We start from the raw sequence: 16,188 nt of genomic DNA, 5'->3' as shown, positions 1-16,188 counted from the left end.
CTGGGACATTCAGCAGGAGATGCAATGACAGTACATGACAGCGGCATGGGTGGATCTTCATGCTTCTGCTTTCAGTATCCAAGTAACCTCTCAAGCCTTTACTCTGTGGAATAAGGGGCAGCAGCCTGTGCTTGTAAATGACAGGCAGAGCAGGTGAAATGCAGGTATTACAGTCTTGATAGTCTGGTGGCTTTCTTAAACTACCGTACAATTTGAGCTTTAACACAATGTTAATGTAGTAAATGAGAGAATAAACATAATGTTCTCCACATTGTCACAAATTTCACCCATAGACCACAAGGGGCACGGTCCGCCCCTAAGTGACATATCATAGCATGTGTGTTGTAGAAACGTCAACTCTTTAGCTCTTTAACAGGTCAGTCTTGTCCAGCACACACAGCCTACTGAATAAACTTTGTATGCCTTTAAAATGCCATGCAACTCCAATCAGTGTTAGCACAGTGGTGCCAGGAATTAAGGCAGTAACTGACGCACATGGCACTGAACAGCACACCAATTGAAACCTCTGAACGACGAAAAAAGCACCCCTACGGGCTCTGTGACTACACTCTCTGTATAGACAGGGAGTGTCATTCTCAGAGTGGTCACTACAGAGGTCCTTATTTATTTATTTATTTATGGACTGTTGAGGAGGGCTATAGTATACACTTATTGACACGAGGGAAGACTATTGTTACAGACAGGGGGCCCAAACCTTAATTTTCCTAGATATGTATTATGAAATGTTAGTTAAACGTGTCTTTTTAAAGATGATGGAAGGTTAAACGCTGGGTCACCCTGAACCCTGCACATGTTCTACCGTGTGTAGTGCAGTGCTGTGTCGATGTGTGTGCGAGAGTAGAATTGAGGACTTCCTTCAGGTTGCATTTTCAGCTATTCATTCAAGTTACCTGGACAAAAGGTGCATTGTGTGTCTTTTTGGAAGCTTACGCTAAGAGCTCAAACATGCTCTGAGCACAGCCATTTTAGAAGGGCATGCTGGGTAGATAGAAGCAACGGTTTTACATACAGTGGTTGGACAACGCAATAGAAAAACTGTCCTTTTGCTGCACACTTCTGAGACAATGGGTTGCACACGAGTGACTCATTTACTCTAATGACATCCCTGCCTGTACTAAGAGAGACCACACCTACTGGAGCCAAGCATCTGAACCCCTTATTAACAGGACACAACGTCTCTGTGCAACTATGCGCACCCCAAACTCTGATATAAAACTGCACCTACTGGCCGTGAAATTCCCCACCACATTGATTTAGTCGACACAATTAAACGCACGCATAGCAGGTATTGTAAACCGAAAAGCCTAACCCTATTCTGATTGGTTCTTTTTTTTTTCGGGCTAAACCACATGAAGAGGTGTATGGTAAACACAAACGCAAATGAACAAGCAAACGTAAGTCAAATGTGTTGCAAACTACAAAGTATACGTTTGGAAACAGAGGTGCTCTATAGTTTTAAAATACATTTGTATTTGCTAAAATGAAATACTATGCTCACATTTTAATACCGTAGTCTCTCCACACCTCTCAGCTACTAACCTGTAGTCCTCTGCTTCGTTCTGTGCATGTTCCGGGTATTATTTCCTATTCTCAAAACATAATCACGCCTTATTCCTGTACGCCTGGCGGTTAACAGGCACAGATTTGCTTAATAATCTGTACAGACATTTAGGGTTGGTAGCACAGACTCCGTAATTCTGGGTACGCCACATCTCGACTAATGAAACCTGACACCCCCTAAAATTCAGACGTGGCGGCCGGTCTGAAAACGTAAATTCACAGCACGGCATCCCGCGTACAGACAAGGCCAGAACAGTGTCTACTCCAGGTAAAGCCCAAACACTTGTGAATAAATACATACATTTAGTAATATTTGTAGTCTCTGTGTTTTATCCGGTAATGCACCTTGTGTACATTTTTGCATTGTTTGCTAAACAATTACATTGACATAGCAATAGCTAGTTATATCAATTTGCCGGCGTAACAACTGGGTTTAACGAAGTGATGGTATCGATTACAGTGCTTATCAGTACATTGTATTAAATTAGCTGAAATGTTAAGTGGAAAATACTACTAGATGCAATATACCGTTTCTGTAAATTGGTATGTTTTGTCGTTTATTGTAATGGATATGACGGATTGCAACAAATAGACATTTATTATTCGCGTAAAATGATTTTGCTCGCTTCATCAAAGGTGGATGCTATTCCATTCTTAATTATTCGCATTTTCCTTTGTGTTGTATGGTACGGTATTTATTGAATCTCAGTTGTGTGAGGAATGCAGGTATGTTGTTAAATTCGGCATGCAAATGAATTGTGCAACTCAAGACTGACAGATGAACAATTAAATGGAAAGGCTGTGTAACACTTAGTATTTATGTATGTTTTGTACATCACACAAGTTATAATTTAAGAAAACCCACGGGGGTTCATTATTTTGACTTTTGAGTAGGCCGCTATAACCACAGTTTTTTTTTTTTTCTCTCCCCAACTCGGTTAATTCAGTTTTATGTTCCACATTAGATTTCGAACGCGCAGGGCTTCCAGTGCACATTTCATTATTTTATTTTGAAAGACTAGAAACTGCCAATTCATTTTTAATTCTGTATTCTGTTTGTGTTTAATTATTGCGTCTTATTGCTGGAGTTTAATCCCCGTTTTCTTGTGATTACCTTTCAGGTAAAAGGCCCAGCTGCAGAAAGACCAGGTCTGATCTGAGGATGTGGCGACAAGCCTTTGCAGCTGTGCTGCTGGCAGTAAGCATTGGCTACTTCTACCACTCGAACCCTGAGTTTCCAGAGGTGGCTGTGCGCCACCTCACCACATCCCTTCAGTCCCTGTCCAGCTGCCTTCAGGGAAGCTCCAGCACTGCTACCAATGAGCAGACCATCTCCTCAGCCTGGGACACACTCATCACTGCCCCAGCCACGCAGTGGACCAGGGTGGCTGTGGGGTTAGTATTAGTATTATATAGGGAAGAGTGTTTCACACCCAACTGTACTGTACATTAAAAAGCTGCAGTTCCATCAAGGGGTTCTGGTGGCATAATAAACCACAAGAGCTGTATATACCAGATCCACAGATTGTTTTGACAAATTTAGATTCCCCTAGAATGGCTATCCATAATCTTTGAAAAACATGTAGAGTACCCCTCCCCCACCACAGCCTTCCTAGGTGAATCTTAGTAGTGCTGTGTGTGATTGTGTGCATTGTACACAGAATTATAGTTCCATCTTAAAATTGTAGCAAACAAAAAAAAATCTATTCATCTTTTCTATTGTGCACTTTCGTTCGCTATGTAGGTCTTGCATGCAGTTTTGAAAAACACATAGCAAGCATGTATTTTCATTTAAAAACATATCTGGTGTTACTTTTAGGTTCAAATTGCCAAGCCTTGCTTTCAGGTAGCACTTCCTTGGTTATTTCACTTGACGAATGCAATTGTCACCATCCTTCTTTCTTGTCACTAACTAACCAACCTGCTGCAAGTAACATCCTTTGACCCCAAAGACACTGCTTGGGTGAAATGTAACACAATTTCAAAGCCAGCAAACTGAGAGCTTTCTTTAACCTTGTGTACCACCAGATATCTTGTTTGAAGGAGAAAATGCGTGCACAATGCTGTGCACAAGTAATGACAAAGAAGTGATTGCAATGTACAAACAATGTTTTGTTTGAGGAGGGTTTGTTATCCAGGTCGTTTGTGACCGCAAACAATTATTCCAGGCAATACACAGGAATGTGTATGTGTATTGCACTGTTTAAACTACGGGTTACAGTCCCGAAATAATAATAAATAGTCATTAAACACACACAAGAAGTACACACGATCACGTCCACAGTGAGTACCAACATGCAAGTACAATTTATCCGTGACCAGTGGTGAAGTGTTTTCCAGGTTTGTGCTGGCCTTAAGCGACAGCGCCGGATCGTGTTAGCCATCTAATAAATAAAACAGCACAATTAGACTCGACAAAACAAACAAACACTAAACACTCGCTGTTATTTTACTTTCATCGTTTAGCATTTCTCTTAACCATAACAAGGAACAGATCACCTAGCCACGCCCCCTTGGTTAGCGAGTGCAACCGTTTCTCCTCCAATCTGCGGTTGCCACATCACTTACCCTCTGGAGTGATGACTTGGTGTACTGTAGCCCTGCCCCCTTTCTAAACAGTGGGTCTTATTTCCATCCCTGAAGTGTACGGCACGTAAGATCTGCAGCCACTTTAAACAATTTCCCTGTGTGTCTCCTTCAGAGTGAACACCTGTGTGGATGTGGTGGTAACCGGGGTGGGGCTGCTCCAAGCGCTCGCTATCGATCCTGGCACAGGGCTGGATCACGAGGTCCTGCACTCCAAAGAGGACCTCAAAGAAACCTTCATCCACTACATGGAGAAGGGGGCGGCCGCCGAGCGATTCTACAGTGATAAGGAGTCATTTCAGTGGATAGCAAGGGCGGCGTCAGAGTATCCTGGGGCTCAGGTAACGGGGGACATACTTACACTGCAGGGTCTGTTCAATTGATCTAAAAAGATGTGCAGATTGAAATGGTTTGAGAATTCCAGGGATGGAAATAAAACTCCTATTGCATAGTTGTTTCACCCATTCAGGTTTTAATACAAGCTTGATTAGCTCCAGTGTGTAGCTAACAAGCCCAGATGTGTCTTATTAAGCTCCTAGCAAAATCAGGAATGGATCAAACTGCTATGCAATGCGAGTCTTATTTCCATCCCAGTTTTCATTCGTCAGCATTGTTTGCTGGAATGGTGTCTTAACTGTTTGCAAGGGTAAAGTAATCCCAGTCCTGCAATATATGTATTAACAAGTTCAGAGCAGGTTTAGCATGGGCCAGATAGTAACACATTAAACAAGATAGTTAGAAATTGTATTGTGTTACTGGATAAGTGCTCGCTATTTTTCCTTTTGTTAACTAAAGAATTGTGAAATGCTCAAGTCAAATGCAGTTTAAACAAACAGAATGGTTTTATTTGTTTTACAGGAGGAGAAACTACCAAGATGGTAATGCCATTATATTAGCCTTGTTTCTCCTCCTATTTTAATTGCATACATTGGGACAAAACTAATTGATTTATTTGAATTAATATTGCATTATGCAAGGTTTTGTTTGATGGTAAAGTGTGACTCTGCATGCTTGTTAGCAATTGCATAATTTGTGAATCGCTCCTAATTCTATTCATTGTTGCCTTCAAAAAGTTAGCCCCTCCTTGCAGCTGATACTGCTTGAACACAGTTTTGCAGACTGAAATGTGAAAGATTTATTCCAGTAGATTGTGTCCAGGTTCAAATCACAGGACTTGATAGTCCTGATGTATTGTAAAATTAAAATGTTGTAAATTATTAGACTCTGAGTTGATTTCCTGTATACACATTACTACTCATTTTGGAGTACCTTAGCCTTGGTCACGATCTGTGAAAGCAGTCGTAAACCTTTTGTGTAAATGATAGTGTAACTCTTACATTATCGTACGCTTTCAATAAAAAAAAAGACTTGATTTAATATTTGATTTATATAAAGTCATATGTAAATCAAATAAATTAATTCATCACAATGTGGTGGACCTCAAGTAGTACAATATTGCTCATGTATCGATATCACTTTATGCATCATGCAAGGAAGTATCATGATTCAACAGTACAGAATGAATCTTTTCACCCCTCAGAATAAGCCAGTAGCTTTGCTGGGGTTTGAAAATGGCAGCTCATAACTGGTATAGTAAATGGCTAACCCCAGAACAATGAAAATAGATCCCAAATGTGAGTCTGACTGTGAATTCAATTAAACTGAGTCTGGTATGTTTAAAACTCCAGCTCTGAAATTTCCCATAAGATCTCTTCAGACATTGATTACAAAAAGTCTTGCGTGAGGTTAAATTTTGACTAGGTAGAGCTCAGACAATTCTGCCGTTTGCACTCAGCATACTGTATTCACTTTCCTTCCTCTCTTTTTCAGCACTTTGTGGGTGGAAATGCAGCTCTGATTGGTCAGAAGCTGGCAACCAATCCCCACGTGACGGTAAGCTTGCCCTCTGCCTTCCCTGACTAGGGAAAGTTCTGTTGTGCTATAAGCTGTCAAATAGAACTCGGATTGTTATGGGTGAAACATATATTCTTAAACACTAGGGTAAATTCACCTGATCTCAGTGGTGTTAGATCTAAGTGTTTAAGCAGTGTTTAGATCCAGTGTTTTGATCAATCTGTGTTGGCTATAGCAAAACATGCTGCTTTTGTTTTTTCATTTCTCTATCCACAGATTAAGCCTGTGTAGAGATGCCACCCCCAGGTTTGTGACGAGTTGCGCTCTGACCTCTCTGCCTCTATCTGTTCTCCAGGTGCTGCTGTGCGGGCCGGTTGGACCCAAACTCCACGAGCTGCTGACTGATCAGATCATTGTCCCGGCCGAGTCTCTGCAGGGGACTGATGAGTACCACCTCATCCTGGAGTACAAGGCAGGTAATGTAACCCAGACACAGCGGCTTGGGGGATGTTCTCTGTTTGGCCTTTCTGCATAAACTATTTGGGATTCTAACTGATGACCTGAAAGCCCTCCACATCATTCAGTGTGATTGTAGAATTTCTGTGAGTAGGTTGATCAGCCATTGTGTGCTGAGATGATGTATAGCTTGGCATCATGTCAATATGGCAAACAATAGGGTTCTTTCAGGCATAACGACAGTTTTCTTTTATGGTGGGTGTGAATCCTTTGTAAACTGCAGCTTCTGGAGATTCCTGAGATAAAATATAAATGTGAAACACCGCTTGCCGCTTCCAGTAAGGAAATGATTCAGTAGAACTGCTGCTATATTTTTTTTGTTATCATTTCTTAATCTTGTGCACTGTGTGTCAAGTAGTTTGCTGCCTTTCCTGCCTGCTAGCTTTCAGAATGTCTCCCTTAGTAAATAGTTTTATCTGCAGTTTGTGTGTGATTATTAGTGAAATAGGGAGCTACTTGGTCAGTAGCCAAAATCTGGGTGATTGAGTACTGGCTGATTTAATACATTTAACAACTCGCTCTCGCACACCCATCGTCTAGTAAGACTGTTGCAGGCAATACAGTCATATGGCCTTTATGTTAAAGTGATAAGTCAGCCCCGATTTTGAGCCTTTTAAAACATCAATTTCTATAACTTGGTCCCTTTTGTAGATTTTGTGTCTTTTATATGCCTTCTCATCTTTCTTGCATGTTTTGGGGCTGTGTTTTATTCACTTAATGTACATTTCCTATCCTGAATACAAAATACTCCCATTTTAATGAAAAAAACGCAAGACTTGACTCTCTTTCCTCCTCCCTTGTTCAGGAGATAAATGGGGCTCGTCGCAGGCACCCAATGCAAACCGCTTCATCTTTTCGCATGACATGTCCAATGGGGAGATGAGTGCACTGGAGACCTTCGTGGGGAGCATGGAGGAATTCCAGCCCCAGCTGGTGGTGCTGTCCGGGCTGCACATGATGGAGGGCCAGGGCAGGGAGCTCTGGGAGGAGCGTCTCAAAGAGGTGGGAAAGGCACCGAATAGACGCCCCCTTCCAGCAGCACCTCGGCGCTCTGTGTGCGAGTGGGAGCGGTGCTGTTTAGGGATGATATTGATATTGGGTCACTCCAGTTTAAGTGGACCGTGAGGGTTGCTTACATCAATGACTTGCTTCACATTTGTTTATTTTTTTTAATTTATTTTATTTTTTTAATGGAAGGCCTTTGAAACAATGATATTTAGAAATGCGTGTAGCAAAGGAGAAGCCATACTAATGGGGGATTTCAACTTCCCCCATATAAAATGGGAAAACCCGTTGGGTAGCACGACAGACAAAATGGAAATGGTGGAAATGACAAATGACTGCTTCCTAACACAATTTAAGGCACCAACTAGAGGGGAGACATGTCTTGATTTAGTCTTTTCAAATAACAAAGACAGACTAAAACAGAGGTCAGAGAACCACTGGCAAACTCAGACCACAACATGGTCTCATTTGAAGTGCTTTTTAAAACCCCAAAAGTAATGACTAAAGCTAAGGTTTACAATTTTAGAAAAGCAAACTATGAAGGTATGAAACGGAGACTAAAAGAAGTAGATTGGAGTAAAATAGAGAAAACATCCACAGAAAAGGATAGCTGTTCTTCAAAAATGTAGTACTAGAGGCGCAAAACAATTACATCCCTAAAGTAGACAAATCTAAATGTAAAACTAAATTGCCAAAATGGTTTAATAGATCAATTAAAAAAAATATTAAGCGAAAAAAGCACTTTACAGAGCGTTAAAAAGGGACCAAAAACAAAGTACACAGAAAGAGTACACGGAACTGCAAACGCAAGTCAAAAAGGAAGTTAGAAAGGCCAAGAGAGAAATAGAAATGAACATTTCTAAGGGGGCTAAAATCAATTCCAGAATGTTTTTCCAATATTACAACAGCAAGAGAACATTCAGAGAGGAGGTTAAATGTCTAAGAGATACAAATGGGAAAATCATAGATGAAGAAAAAAATAGCAAATATATTAAATGATTACTTTTCACAAGTTTTTACAGAGGAGGATATGGACAACATGCCCCACATGTCAACCAGTTCCTATCCAGTTTTAAATAACTTTAGCATAACAGAGGCAGAAGTGTTAAAGGGACTAGGAGCTCTTAAAATAAACAAATCCCCTGGGCCAGATGAGATCCTCCCAGTAGTACTCAAATAAATGAAAGAAGTAATTTACAAACCTCTAACCAAGATCATGCAACAGTCTCTTGACACAGGGGTTGTATCAACAGACTCGAAAATTGCAAATGTAATACCGATCCACAAAAAGGGAAACAAAACTGAATCTGGTAACTACAGACCAATAAGTCTGACTTCTATTATATGCAAACTTATGGAAACTATAATAAGATCCAAAATGGAAAATTATCTATATGGTAAGAGTATCCTGGGAGACAGTCAACATGGTTTTAGGAAAGGGAGATCGTGTCTAACTAACCTGCTTGATTTTGTTTTGAGGATGCAACATCGATAATGGATAATTGCAAAGCATATGACATGGTTTATTTAGATTTCCAGAAAGCTTTTGACAAAGTCCCGCACAAAAGATTAATTCTCAAACTGAATGCAGTTGGGATTCAAGGAAACACATGTACATGGATTAGGGAGTGGTTAACATGTAGAAAACAGAAAGTACTGATTAGAGAAGAAACCTCAGAATGGAGTGTGGTACCCGGTGGAGTACCATGGGGATCAATATTAGGTCCTCTGCTATTCCTAATCTACATTAATGATTTAGATTCTGGTATAGTAAGCAAACTTGTTAAATTTGCAGATGACACAAAAGTAGGAGGAGTGGCAAACACTGTTGCAGCAGCAAAGGTCATTCAAAATGATCTAGACAAGATTCAGAACTGGGCAGACACATGACAAATGACATTTAATAGAGAAAAGTGTAAGGTACTGCACGCAGGAAATAAAAATGTGCATTATAAATATCATATGGGAGACACTGAAATTAAAGAAGGACTATGAAAAAGACCTAGTAGTTTTTTTGTTTACTCAGATATGTTTTCATCTAGACAGTGTGGGGAAACTATAAAAAAGGCCAACAAGATACATTGTGAAAAGTGTTGAATTTAAATCAAGGGAAGTAATGTTAAAACTGTACAGTACATTAGTAAGACCTCATCTTGAATATTGTGTTCAGTTCTGGTCACCTCGGTACAAAAAGGATATTGCTGCTCTAGAAAGTGTGCAAAGAAGAGAGACCAGAATTATTCCGGGTTTAAAAGGCATCTCATATGCAGTCAGGCTAAAATAATTAAATCTATTCAGTCTTGAACAAAGAAGACTACGCGGCAGCCTAATTCAAGCATTCAAAATTCTAAAAGGTATTGACAATGTCGACCCAAGGGACTTTTTCGACCTGAAAAAAGAAACAAGGACCAGGGGTCACAAATGGAGATTAGACAAAGGGGCATTCAGAACAGAAAATAGGAGGCACTTTTTTACACAGAGAATTGTGAGGGTCTGGAATCAACTCCCCAGTAATGTTGTTGAAGCTGACACCCTGGGATCCTTCAAGAAGCTGCTTGATGAGATTCTGGGATCAATAAGCTACTAACAACCAAATGAGCAAGATGGGCTGAATGGCCTTCTCTCATTTGTAAACTTTCTGTTCTTATGAAACAAACTTTAAAATTAGTATTTGTCTAGATCAGGTCATGAAGGAATTAAAAGACAGCAATCTCTTTTTAATAAATATAAATAAATTAAAAAAATTAAATTTAAAAAATCCGGAATATAAAATGTACAGCTATTTTAAAGGACTCGTTACTAAAATTACAATTGCTTTTTTTTATTGTTTGTGTGCCAAAAACATTCAGGCCTTGCGGTTGCGTCTATCAAAACCACATATACATGTTCTGTTAAAGGAACACTCTGAAGTTGTGCTACTTTACTGTATTTCCCCCATGAAATCAGTACAGGGTACAAAAAACCAGGCACAGAATTACTGATAATAAAGAAAATTCCTATGCCAGAATTGACTAGCATGGACTATTGTTTTACATTCACAGCCCGTTCTGGTCTAATTATACTGGAAAATAGAGGCACTACAGCTCTGTTATTTCTAAGGACCCCACCTTGTTTAAATCGATACAATTGTCAAAAACATTGAGATGCTTCAAAACATAAAGGGCCACTTTCCCTGTGCCATCATTATTTTAAGGATTTGACACTCTTATATGGCATCGATACTACAGGCCAAAAGTTGTGCATCACCCTATAGAATTAACTAATTTTGCTTCATGAAGTTGAATGAAACCTGAATAATATTACGTTATTGAATTACATACCGCTGTAGTTTTCCATATACTTAATGCAAAAGTGGAAAAATGTAAAAATGTGACATTTTGAAATGTAACATTAAATACTATACTGCTATTATCACGTCCAGTAGACTTTTGCAATATCATTTTGTAGTTTCTTTGATTACATGATGTTAAATAAAATATCTAAGTTATGTTCATATAGTTCTGCCCTGTAAAGTTGATGTACATTCCATACCCAGGGCTAGTTATAACATTGCAGCAGAGCTCAAAGATGTGAAAAAAAGGTATCCTCAATTAAGCACCATTTATCTGTATTGATAACCTGTTCAATCAAAAAACACACCAGCACAGTATGTTTAGGTTGCATTTGTTGGACAGCTTGCTTATATATTTTTTTTTTTTTTTGTAAGAGGGGATGACTATCTATTTGGGAATGCTGTATTTTGTAAGAAAGTGAACAGAGTTGGATAAAATGGACAAAAAAAAGTCTCGGTTCCAAGCAGCATTTACCAGCAGTGGTGCTGCAACACTTTTTTTTGGATGCTGTACATTACCAAGTGGTCCTAGCAATAGTGACTGGACTTCAAGCTAACAACACATACAGTTGGCGTTACGTTAACAAAATGGCTCAAGTAATCCTGAGGTTCAAAACGAGTTATCCTATTACGACAGTGCAGATGTGCCACCTGCTTTTTGTTACATGGTTCAGTAAGACAAACACAAAACAAATGTTAAATCCTATGCGTCTGTCCTCAAAGGAGCAGCTCCTAGCGGTGCCTGGTGATCGCATTCTGATGTCGGCTGTTGTTTTGCAGGCTGTACTAACCATCTCGGACATCCCCAATGAGGTCCCTATCCACCTGGAGCTGGCCAGCATGAGAGATACAGACTACATTAATAGCATCATGCGAGAGGTAAATGTATAGGTTTAACTGAGGAATCTGACGAAGGAGAGTAGGGAAGGCTATTGAAGAGCTGTTCAGTTGTTGGCTATTGCTAGATTGGTGGTGAGTAGTAACTCCACAGAACAGATATAGGATCTCAGTGGAGAGTGTTTTAAAGAGAAGATATTGTGGTTTATTTTGCCTATTATACTATATACAGATGCTAAATAAATGGGTTGACATTTTAGTGGCTTGGTAAGAACTGGTTCTGGGGCAATGGTTTGTGAAAACTCTGTACAGCATGGCCAGATTGCCTTGGTGAAACACCTGCTTTTTTTTAAAAGACAAGGCAGATGTTTCTAATTTTTCCCTTCATGTGCTGTTAGCAGGTTCTGCCCATAGTGAATTCCATCGGCCTGAACGAGCAGGAGTTGCTGTTCATCTCGCAGGCGGGCTTGGGCCCCCACTCCCAGCTGCCCTCCTGGAGCGGCGTCCCTGATGTTGGTCAGGTCAGTGACATACTCTTATGGATCCTCAAGCAGCACGGCCGCACTGACCTGGAGTCTGAGGCTGATCTCACCCGCATCCACTTCCACACCCTTGCCTACCACATCCTGGCCACAGTTGATGGCTTCTGGGCCAACCAGGTGTCTGCCGTGTGTGCTGGTGCCAGGGTGGCTGGGAGCCAGGCCTGCGGCACACAGAAAATCGACGTGAACAGAGTTGTCCTCCAAGCCCCCCTGGAATTCCAAACCTCCCGGGACGAGCCAGGACAGAAGATGACTTTAAATCTGTCCGAACCTGTGGTAATCTGGCACAGAGAAAATGTCTCCTTTTACTTCACGCCTGTTTTAGTTTGTAAAAACCCACTTCGGACAGTTGGGCTGGGAGATGCCATTTCAGCAGAGGGACTGTTGTACTCTGAAATGGCTGAGCAGTAACTGACTATTGGAATGGAAATACTAAGTGCAGACTGTCTTATTCAGTACCATTTGGGCCATGCTGCAACAAAGGGTCTCTGACAATTGGTTAGCGTAAGGATTCCCTACTTAACTGAAATAATCTTGAGGGGTTTTGTCTTTTTTTTGTGTCAGATGTGACTGTACTTATATTCAGAAGCAACACTTACGTGCTTATGGTTTTTTCACATTGGGAAATCACACTTTAATGAGCAATAGGACTTGGGTATTTCTGAATATGACATGCTCCAAATATTCAGGGTTGAGCAGTCTGCTCAGGTACACCCAAAAATGTATTTTTAAATTTGGCTAAAACGGACAAATGCATTGCCTTAATGTTACACTGCTTTGCTGTTATGGAAACAGTTGACTGTGTTTAACAAAGAGCCTTTTTTAAAGGAAAAGGAGGAGTGTTTATTGTGTACACAGCATTTATCATTTTGTTTAAAGTCAAAGACATTGCAGAACCATCCAGGCACAGTCGGTGCTGAATAAGAGAGTTTTGGACTTGGTATGTATTCCATCAAACAAGTGGAAGAATGGAGTGCATCTGGGATCGATGCAAACGGGCTTATGAAATAAATGTCCTGCTTGTTTTTTAATTTATTTCAAAAGTTAAATTGTAATCTGGTCTGCGACAATTCACGTTCTTCTAATATACAATCAAAAATAAAATTAAAATTAACAAAAGTAACTGATGCGTACACTAAATATCAAATTACGTAACAGGCCTTCGTCAAAATTGAGTTTGATACCCCTGCATTAGAGTGACTATAACATTTAGCAAAGACAATATGAATCTGAAAAAAATACAAATAATGTCATTATATCAGGGGAGGATATGGCTACAGAAAACAATATATCTGACCTGGATTTAACATGCAAAACCTCTGATCAGATCAGGTGCTTCCAAATTACGCAACTGCTGCAGCTTTTATTGGTTAGTAAGATACTGTATGTGATGCACAATAATACCTTTAAAAGCCCACAATTTTAACTGTATAACATCCTAATAGTCAATTTTAAGTCCAACAGAACAACAGTGTGTGAAATAAATGTAAGTGCTTTAAGCCCATTTCCAAGATTTGCCACAATAGTGATTCTTTGGTGAACCTAGATTTTATCCTATTTGTGCTCTAGGAGACTGTACTACCCTCATTCACCAGCAGAGAACAGTCCTACAAGGTCAAAGTTAAGGAACTTTGGTGAAGCACTGTGTGGATAAGCCAGCATTGCCTGTGCCTCACCTGTACTGAAGGCATGTGGGAACTGCAGCCAGCGTTGACTAAAACACATTTTTTGTATTTATGTATAAACAGCATGTTAGGTGGTGGAGCCTAAAAAGTAAGTGGAAATTTAATGTACAACCCAACCATAAAAAAAGTAATTGATTTCACTTATTCTCATTTAACTGTCTGTAAGGAAGTGTTCTAACACAGAAGTAGCATCACTCCTATGGAAATAAGTCATTATAAATAACCAAATATTTTGAGGAGCCATTTGTGTTGTATACTATGCATATGCATGTAGAAAGGCTACCAAAGTTGTGATTGACACACACTTAGCAGTGCCAGAGAGCTCATTATTTAAGGCCCTGTCCACACTATGTCTTTAAACCGTATTATTTGCTTTTAAACCAGCTTAAAAGTGCTAAATATGCAACGTTTAATACTGTACTCGAACCAACTTGGGGTAGTCTCGAGTCCGGTTCTAATTAGATTGCAGCAGGTAGTGCGGTTTGTCAGAAGTCTGAACGCTGTAATACCAAACTGCATTTTTTTCTGTATCCTCCAATATCCCATAATGCTTTGCGATATGTTTGGTGAAATACTTAGAAAAGGCGCCTGAAGGACGTACACTGGTGTACACTCCACAATGGTTATTCATTTTTATTTAAAAAAACAAAACAAAACTGTCTGTCTGTACCCCTCTGTTAAACAAGTGGGGAAAATAACAAAAGCACAATGTTAAATTAGGGACTGCGAAAATGAAATGCAAGTTAAAAGTAGGATTGAACAGTTCATGTAATTATCAGCTCTGTTTGAAATAAAGTAAGGGGACCAGAATTAGGCTCAGGCAAAAATATGAAGATACAAACTTGTCATACAAAGATTGTCTTGTAATGAAGAGCTTTTTTTTCTGAGTTTAATTATGAAATACAATCTGCTCAATTTATTCAACTAAGAAAATATAACCTGAAAACTTCAAGCCCTAACTAACTGTCTGTGTTCACATTTACTTTTTCCAAAATACAATATGGACCTCTTAATATGGAGCATTTAAAATAAAATACAGTGCATGGTGGGATACTTTTTATTGTGCTAATTTCCACTCCTCATTGCACTGCTAGGAATTGTAACCAAACTATTCTAATAGTGTGTGGATGCATTAAGCCCGGCTAAACATGAAATGGCACTTCAGCATGGACGCTTTGAGCTGGATTCATTGGAACAGTTTCGAGTACGGTTCTTAATCAGTTATGCAGTGTGGTGCAGGGCCTTAAAGATATATAATGTCTATATAATGTTGAATATGCCTCTTTGTAACTAAATACTGGCAAGTACTGAATTCTCTTCCTTTGGCATTGATATGATACAGAGTATTAAATATGTGTTATTTGTTGAAACTTGCCCATGCAGGAATTAACCAGATGTATCAAATAACTGATGTTACAATGATTTCCCTACCACCTCTGAATTTATTATAATTGTTTTGGTTACAGTAGATTTAAATAGATAATAAAATGCACAGTGGATTCTTAGATGTGATCGATGCAGGCTTTGCAAATATCCTGGATGATTGATTGGTACAGGGAAAACTTGGGAACTAGTTTATTTGAGTTAACTGGCAATCTCAGTCTGGTACTGGGTCTCAGCCTTTTGCTTTTTAAACCGTAATGCTTCTACATTCACTTACTGGTTTAATTACCTGACTTACCAATCTACTGTATTTAGGTAAATTCAATCTCTCTTCAATAGACTCCAGTTTGACTTGCTGATTGGATTTAAGAAACTCCGAAAAATGCTTGTATAGCAATATTCAACACGAGTGCAATACAACAGATTGTGGAAAAGTATATACATAATCAATTTAAAATGCAATTTGGTCTTGCATAACAGCAATACAAATTTTATAAAGTAGAACTTTTTTTTATAAAGTAGAACTTTTTTTCAAAAAAATCTAATAAATTCTTTAAAGGGGTGTTATAAAAATGTCTTCAAGCTTGTCTCCTAAAGTATGAATATGTAATCCTCCGTTTATAATCCTGAAACAACTGGAGGATATTCTGTTAAGAGTAGCTGGCCCTGTCTCAAGGTGTTAATACTAATTGAATATCTTAAACCTCTACTTGCATATTGGGAGTATTTAAGTTTGCTGGGGTTTTTTGTTTGTTTATTTTAATATTTGAGTCCAATAAAGTTTTTCTTTAAACTTAAAGCTTTTGTTACCAGTGTATGCTTTTCTAAGTCTCAAGATCCAAAAAGATGATGCACCTGCCAGGAATCC

The 16,188-nt window shown here is 39.3% G+C and overlaps 1 protein-coding gene across 2 annotated transcripts; it reads left to right on the top strand.

Moving 5' to 3' along the window:
• The first annotated feature begins 1,564 nt into the window (after positions 1–1,564).
• On the top strand, positions 1,565–16,119 carry LOC121294614 (ADP-dependent glucokinase-like). Of its 2 annotated transcripts, none has more exons than XM_041218504.1 (8): positions 1,565–1,849; positions 2,703–2,976; positions 4,283–4,508; positions 5,998–6,060; positions 6,377–6,497; positions 7,343–7,539; positions 11,654–11,752; positions 12,112–16,119. In XM_041218504.1, the coding sequence occupies exons 2-8, from the start codon at positions 2,744–2,746 to the stop codon at positions 12,661–12,663; spliced, it is 1,491 nt and encodes a 496-aa protein (XP_041074438.1). In that variant the 5' UTR covers positions 1,565–1,849; positions 2,703–2,743; the 3' UTR covers positions 12,664–16,119. The 2 variants fall into 2 exon arrangements, with proteins under 2 accessions (XP_041074438.1, XP_041074437.1); XM_041218503.1 differs by having other exon boundaries at positions 12,109–16,119.
• Positions 16,120–16,188: the final 69 nt, after the last annotated feature.

The sequence above is a fragment of the Polyodon spathula genome, chromosome 19 (genome assembly GCF_017654505.1).
Source record: "Polyodon spathula isolate WHYD16114869_AA chromosome 19, ASM1765450v1, whole genome shotgun sequence".
NCBI lineage: Eukaryota > Metazoa > Chordata > Actinopteri > Acipenseriformes > Polyodontidae > Polyodon > Polyodon spathula.
The sequence above is the reverse complement of the archived record's forward strand: the minus strand, read 5'-3'. Positions and strand labels throughout refer to the sequence as shown.

Bases quoted from the DNA above. Each gene is read 5' to 3' on its own strand.
- LOC121294614 (XM_041218503.1), top strand. From the start codon at position 2,744: ATGTGGCGACAAGCCTTTGCAGCTGTGCTGCTGGCAGTAAGCATTGGC. The intron at 2,977-4,282 runs GTTAGTATTAGT...TGTCTCCTTCAG, and splicing joins TGGACCAGGGTGGCTGTGGG to AGTGAACACCTGTGTGGATG. The intron at 6,498-7,342 runs GTAATGTAACCC...TCCCTTGTTCAG, and splicing joins CATCCTGGAGTACAAGGCAG to GAGATAAATGGGGCTCGTCG.